Below are 7,500 nucleotides of genomic sequence, written 5' to 3' on the forward strand. Positions count from 1 at the left end.
ACTATGCATTTTCTTGACATGGAGTGTTGGTCTGCTCCCAGATTATTTACAAATCTTAGAGCAACCAGCGAACTGGAAACGAAATTCTTCTTTGTTCTCGGGATCTACAGGAGCAACTTGGTCATGATGGACAAAAGGATTTTGCTTCGAGTTTCCATATTTTGGAAATGCGTTTGGCTGGCCTTTGTTTTTGAGGACTCTAGCACGGTCATACAACGTTGATTGTAAATCCTCAACTGGGCTTCCTTGCTTGATGAACTGAGTGAACTTCAGCCAAAAAGTTGAATTTTCTTAACACCTGGAATTTTCCACGTGTAACCTTGACTGTTTCTCCGAGCATCTACCAAACAGCAGAAAAGAGATTGAAGAGGAATTCTGTCGCGTTAAATGCAATCGATCTTTGAAACCTGTCCTTTGCCTAAACAAGGAGCGTCAATTAAGCTTCGAAACTGGGCACAAACTCTGTTGATTTAGGTGAACTGGTTTTGGTCCGATCTCTTCCCTGACGGCTCTGAGTCATCGTCGAAAGATGTCAGATTCAGATTATCTTTTCTTGAAATTTCTCAGAGGAAGGACAGCGGTGCGACAGCATCCACAATGACGTATTGGATTTTGATTTGTCGTCCGCCATTTTGAAAATGGAATGGCGGCAACACAAGTGTGATGCTAATGCGCATGTCTAGCGGTTTTTGCGCTCTGTCGGGGTGCTCAGTCTCGCGGACTCAGAAAACCTGGTTGTGGTCATTGTTATTTAAGGTTTTTCTAATTATTATCTCGTTGTCTGGGTGAAAAGAAATGCACCATCGTGTGAAGCGCACGTGCTGAGCAGACGAGTAGATTCTCGGCGTTCTTGTTTCGTAGGCGATGTCGTTGCTAAGGTAAAGAGTTAATTAATTAAGTTCCCAACTGTCATGATGTCTTCCCATTTTACGACAATAACACTCAAATTTGGTAAATGAATTAAACCTTGAATGATTCTTTGTATTCCGAAGTTTACCATACCTGTAAATGTACATGAGCAATGGGAAACATCACAGTTACCATGATCTCCACCTCTCATGTATTTCAATTTCCGCAGTCCACATATCTGAATATTTTAAATATTCTACCATTTATTTATCGTACCTGATTGACAAGATCTTTCCAGTCTTTAATGATGGATAACTCTTTGCTGTGTGAGTCCACGTATGAAGTCAGTGAGAACACCGCCCCGGCGCCCCACAGTTCCAGCTCTCTGAGAGCTTCTCTGATGGACACCTCTCCTTGAGCTCGACTGTTCAGCTCCTGGGAAGTGAAAGAGTTGATTCTATGAGCAAAAACAAGGGTCAGCACCATCCTAGAAAAAAAACTTACATACAGATCGACCGTAGGAACACAAGGTAACTACAAAATGCCCATAATGTTGAAAAAGACATGGATTTTTATGGCATCATCAGAACTACAGGTAAAGGTTTAGTTTTAGTTTCACCAGTTGTAGCGCTCGGATTACCCTGGTCCCAGAAGTTTTTCTTGAGCCGCGAGAGAGCCGCGAAGCAGCGAGATCGAGAAAAAACCTCTGGTTACCTTTGACTTGAATCTCACTTTCAGCTGTCAACGCCTTAAATTGATAATTTCAAAAGGGACCAATGTCAACTTAGCAATCACGCGTCCCTAGGTATTACCAATCAAACGAACCAATCATTTTGATTTGCGTGTTTGTAAAAATATCATCCAATCCGAGCCTGAGGGTCAGATCCTGACCCTGGCGTCTGCATGAAAGTGAGATTCAAGTCCAAAGTAACCAGAGGTTTTTCTCTTTCACGCAGCTTTGCGACTCAAGAAAAACAACTGGGGCCAGGGTGCACTCGGATTTGACTATCAAGGATAGTTATTCCAGTGGTGTCCCGTGGCTAGCCCATAGCTCAGTTAGTAGTGAAAAAAACATTTGCTGCGCAATCGCATGACGGTCATGGGTTCAATTGCAGTTCATGTCTGGATTTCACAGGATTGCTTGAAAATACTTAAATCGCCTTATCTAACAGCGATGATCATTTTTAAAAAAGGCAAATACGTTTGCTACCGGTGAAGATGCTGACATTTGATACATTGACAAAAATTATTGAAACACTGATTTGATAGTATGCGGCAAAAGGAGTTCGCTAATGAAGGGATTATTTTTTTCTATGTTGACTTGGGGATTCTCGGAAAAATATCAAATAGACTATTTTCGAATTCTCACAGCTGGACTGGATCTAGCATGAAATGGAAGCTAATGCGGGCAAATTAATTTGCGTGTGAAAAGATTTGCCTGCATTAGCCTCCATTTCATGCTAGATCCAGTCCAGCCGTGAGGATTCGAAAATGGTCTATTGAAAGTGCTTTTCTCCTTCTCCCTACAGGGACAGTACTTTCCTTAGTATCTTTGCTGTCCCAAGCAATGCTGTTTTCTAGATCACTTCCAACCTCACATTCACGCCCATTCGCTTCCTTAATACGGCTCCAAGGGCCCCAATAACAACAGGCACTACAATGACGTTTTGCATGTGCCAGACTTTTGCAATTTCATCTTTCAATAGTTGGTATTTCTCTAACTTCTCAAGTTCCTTATCTTTCACCCTGTCATCACCTGGGATGGCAACATCAATTATGACAACCTCTCTCTCTCTGCTTTTTATCAATAAAGACAATGTCTGGTCTTCTTGCCTCGATTTCCGATCACACTGGACTGTGAAATCCCACAGTATCTTGAAGTTTTCACTTTCCACCACTCCCTCGGGCTTCCGTTAATACCAGCTATAAGCTCTTTCCAATCCACATTTACCACAAAGTTGCCAGTGAATATACCGCGCCACGTTATCGTGCCTTCCTTTACATTCTGTCTGCGCCAGCTTACCGCACTCACTCACCACATGGGCCACCGTTTCTCCCTTACTTCCGCACATTCTGCACAAAGGGGATTCTGCTGTGTGATCAATATGAAATCTCATATAATTTGTTCTCAAAGCTTGTTTCTAGGCGCTACATATCAGGGCCTCAATACATCCTTTCAAATCTCCTTTTGCAATCCACTGCCAAGTTCTATCCCAGTCAATACCTTCCTTTTCTCTCGCATAATGCCCATACATTCTTTTCTCCTTCCATTCATTCTCCATCCCCTTTGGGTTCACAGCCTCTGAGATTGACTATTTTGCTATCTCCAACTTCCCTGAGTAATGCCTCTTCACTATTTCTCACATACCAGCTCACGTTATTCTCCTCTCCCCTCACGCAGCACTCACAACTGATCAGGCCTCTTCCTCCCTTATTTCTGGCTACGTATATTCTGGCAGCGTCACTTCTTGGGTGTAGTTCCTTATTCATTGTCAAGATTTTTCTAGACTTCCTATCTATTTCCTGAAGTTCTTCCTGATTCCATTGTTCCTGCTCCCTACCTCATAAGCGACACAGTCCAAGTGTTTGCTGCTTTGATCTTGTTCTTACCATTGAGCTGAGATTTCATGACAAGTTTGAGCCGCGTTAAGTACTCTGTACGAAATATGTCTTTCATTCCGTCTCCTTCAACTTGTCCAACTCTAGAATGCCCAGATACTTGTAAACTGCGTCGTCAACTTCCTTTATCGTCTGTCCATTTGTCAACTAAATACCCTCACTTTTACACAACGTTCCCCGCTTCAGCACCACAACACCACATTTATCCCAAATTCTATTCCTATGTCTTGGCTAATCAATTGTACTGTCGATAAGAGGCTTTCAATCTCTGCTTTATTCTTGCCATGGACCTTCAAGTCATCCATAAAGAACAAGTGGTTTATTTTGACATCTCCTAAGGTATATCCAGCTTTGACATTTTGTAGGATCGTGGTCAAAGTTACCATGCAAACAGTGAAGATAAAGCGGGACAGGTTGTCTCCTTGAAAGATATCCCGTCTAAAATCAACTACTGTAAACCGAGTCTCTCCACAAGATGTCAGTTCTATCTTCCAGTTTACCACAGATTTCTGCAAAAAGTGATTACATTTTCCGCTACCTGTGCCATTTTTAAGCTTTCAATAATGCAAGAGTGAGGCACCATATCAAATGGAACAAACCTACTCTTAACCAACAGCTACAACATGTTGGCCTGCCTGTTCCAGTTTAGTCTTGTTAGTTGTTCTGTTTTAAATGACGACAATTTTTTCAGTTTTTCTTTTTAACGACTTTGTCCCGACGATACGTATCTAAGTATCTTAATCTAATTATTTTGTGTTTGTAAGCAAGCGAAGAATGTATCAATATATCCATTGTATTTTTCTTATAAATAGGTCTAAATTCAAATTGTACAACTCATTCACAACTGAAGATGGCATAAGTATGTCAAAACATGTCTTGTAAAAAAATGCTAAGTGTTGCTTTATTTGCTCCAGTTATTTCTCATCTATTGTTCTCAAAACCATTATCGTTATTATTATCAAATAAAGCCTTCAAGAAAAAAAAAACATTATGATTTCCTGTACAATGACGAAAGACACAAGGGAAGTGTGGTAGCAAATAGGTTTACACGAACCTTAAGTGCATCAGCCTGAACAATGATCTGATCAGCACTCTCTAACACATCTCCAAATGTCAGCTTTTCCAGGATGGTGCCCTTTGGCATCTTGAGAAGCCGGAAAAGTTCCAACCAGTGATCAGGAGACAAAGCCTCACCACGAACATACTTCAGTAATGGAACAATATTCTTGATAACAAAGGAAAACATACAAAACTGATTGGTTTTAAGAAAAGGCAGTCACAACTGTACCAATAAACTAATTGACGATCATCAGCTGAAAGCGAAGACAATACGGTAGAATTAAATCCCCGAAACAGACAAAGGGGCATTACTTTGACAAATTAAGTATTCACCGATCCTTTTAAATTATATGACTCTGCACCATTTACCAAAAAAATTTCGATTTGGAGTAAACCTGTTTTGGTGCGTCCAGGCAGTTTCCAAATTTCTCAATTTAAGTCTCGAGTACTACAAATTCTGCTTTTTCAAGCGCAGCATTCATAAAAGGGAAACGTGTGTTCCATTTCCATTCACCGAGGGGCTATTTGCGCACCAGACTCTCTGGGTGTAGTAGTTACAGGGGCAAATACTGAAATCTTCGTAGAGATTGAAATTGACGGATAGCGACTTATCCACTGGATAAAGTGACCTGGCCTTTGAACAATTAACCGAGGCCAGGTCTTTAAAGATTCGCTTCACTAACTACTACTGTACCTTATACTTTTCAACATCGTGCTGTAGTCGCACAGTCATACTCGTTGGTTCCTTTGGCCTAAGCTTGTCTGACCACGCTGTCAGAAAGTCGTCAAAGCGATAAACTTGGCCCCTGGAAGACGAAAATTAAGACCCAGCCAATCAAGACCCACTACAGTGCTCCGCTGAAATAACCTTAAAATTTCGACATTCTGAATGACAGAACGAATGAATTTCGTTCGGTGAAAATTTTACGGAATTTCAAGCATTCCTCTATTTATTTTATTTACAGACTTTGCCAGTCAAGCTGGCAGAGCGCCACAACAGCTTGCGCCAATTACTGTGGCCCCTTTTTTTACCCTCCCAACCATGATTTTCAACAGAAGACAGACCACAACACCGGGAACTACGTGCCCTCTCAAACCAGATTGTCCATAGGGACGTGAATACCGTCTAAAGAAAAAAGGTTAGGTTAGGTTAGGTTAGGTTAGGTTGGGTGCTAAAGCTATTGTTTCAAAACTTCCTTTTAAGGCAATATTTGCAACGCCAAACAAAAGCTATCGTCTTTGAGTTTGATCAGCTTTTCTTGATGCGCTAACACAAACCCTCTTTAAATTGGAGTTAAAGCAATTTGACAGAAATAAAAGCGAATTAATAGTTTCACCTGAAAGAGATCCAGTCCTCTTTGGCCAGCTCATCCAAACCATTACTGAACTCCTCATACAGACCCCACATTGACTCGTGTTGACTGATGTCAACTTTCAGCTCCTCTGCTACAGAAAATTGCGGTTCAGCAACATCAAAATGATGACAATCAAAGCTGAAGAAAGAGCGACAATTAACAGGTCAGCACGGCACAGGCAAGGGTCACCAAGTAAGGACTGTTTTGGTTACCTACATGTAGATCACTATAGGGAATTATAACTAGACGTTTTTCAGTGAATAAATTCATAAGGCTGCCATAGACCTTTTTGCTGATACGGCGGCCATTTTGATTTCTATTGTTTCGAAATACATTATGGGATGCTCAGGGGGGGGGGGGGGGGGGGAGGCAATTATTATGTATCTGCCCCCTGGGCATCCCATAATAGCTATTTGAAACAACAGAAATCAAAATGGCCGGCGTGTCTGCAAAAAGGGCTATGGGAACTACAGAGAGAACATCTCACCATGGCGAACAAGAGACTAAACTTAAGTAACAACGATGACCATTGCTAAGCATTTTAGAGCGGTTTTCAATTGAGTGTCGAAAGTAATTGGCGAATTACTTTGGTTTTCCATCTACTTCACTCGGTGATTGGTTCAAAGTTTTCGCGCCACTTTTTCAACCAATCAGAAGTGAAACCAAAACCAATTGTGGCTCGCGCGTGAACATTTTCCCGCCTTTTGTGTCGGCTACGTGTAATTACTTCGAGTTTTGATTGGTTTACTGGATTGTCTCCGTCCTTTTTGATTGGTTAAAGTAATTACTATGGTTTTGGTTTTACGACACTCATTTGAAAACCGCTCTAATTACAATCATAATTTCCTTATATTCCTTACATCAACTTTTTCATGGTTGCCTCCAGTTCCCCAAACTCAGCTCTCCTTTCATTGATTGAGCTGACTGCAGCAAGACAAGATTCCCTGTCTTTGTACTCATCAATGTCGCGAGGTTTTAGCTGGTGCCATCTGGCGCTGAACTTGTCAAGTTCTTGTTGGAATGCCTGTACTCTCGACTCTACATTGCTCTTCATAACTTCAACCTGTCGAAAATTGCTATGTTACTGTGCAATTTATCAATATGGCGACTGTGAAGATCAATTTTCAACAGAGGGGTTTCGCTTTTTGCTGCACTTGCCGTTTGTTTCCAGTAACATTTGGTCAACCATTAAAAAAGAAACATGCAAAATTGATCGAAATTAGCCAATCTCGATAATGAATTTGACTTACCAACCTGATTGAACTGTTCTCGTAAATTAACCAAACCGTTGATTGGAGTTTAATACAAGGTACAATAAAATGACTGCTTCATAGTCAGGGGTGTGTTGTTTGGAGAGCACAACAGAATTGAAAGAGCTGCTCCTTGATTCACTTTATCTCAATAGCAATTCATATTTTTTAAAAGAGAAAAGGCACAGATTTCAAATAGCTTCGAGTTCGAGATGAAGAAAAGTCTTGAGCTTGTGCCATAGTTTCGTTAACAAGAAGTCAGACCTGTATAATTCCACAGAATATGAAAAGCGTAGTATGCGATCTTGAGATTACATATGACTCAGGCGCTCAGCGTGTAGATTAGATTGCGCGGTATTGTATGACTC

At 41.1% G+C, this 7,500-nt stretch overlaps 1 protein-coding gene across 1 annotated transcript in view; it reads right to left on the reverse strand.

Annotated features, from left to right (window-relative positions):
- The window catches only part of LOC138000461 (cytoplasmic dynein 2 heavy chain 1-like), an 89,104-nt gene that overhangs the window by 60,100 nt on the left and 21,504 nt on the right, over window positions 1–7,500 (reverse strand). The window contains exons 14-18 of the mRNA XM_068846900.1: window positions 6,743–6,945; window positions 5,865–6,020; window positions 5,222–5,333; window positions 4,523–4,693; window positions 1,126–1,284 (exon numbers count right to left, since the gene is read on the reverse strand). Of these exons, the coding sequence (XP_068703001.1) occupies window positions 1,126–1,284; window positions 4,523–4,693; window positions 5,222–5,333; window positions 5,865–6,020; window positions 6,743–6,945 (801 nt within the window). The remainder of the gene's footprint in view (window positions 1–1,125; window positions 1,285–4,522; window positions 4,694–5,221; window positions 5,334–5,864; window positions 6,021–6,742; window positions 6,946–7,500) is intronic.

Source organism: Montipora foliosa, chromosome 4 (genome assembly GCF_036669935.1).
Source record: "Montipora foliosa isolate CH-2021 chromosome 4, ASM3666993v2, whole genome shotgun sequence".
NCBI classification, from domain to species: Eukaryota; Metazoa; Cnidaria; class Anthozoa; order Scleractinia; family Acroporidae; genus Montipora; species Montipora foliosa.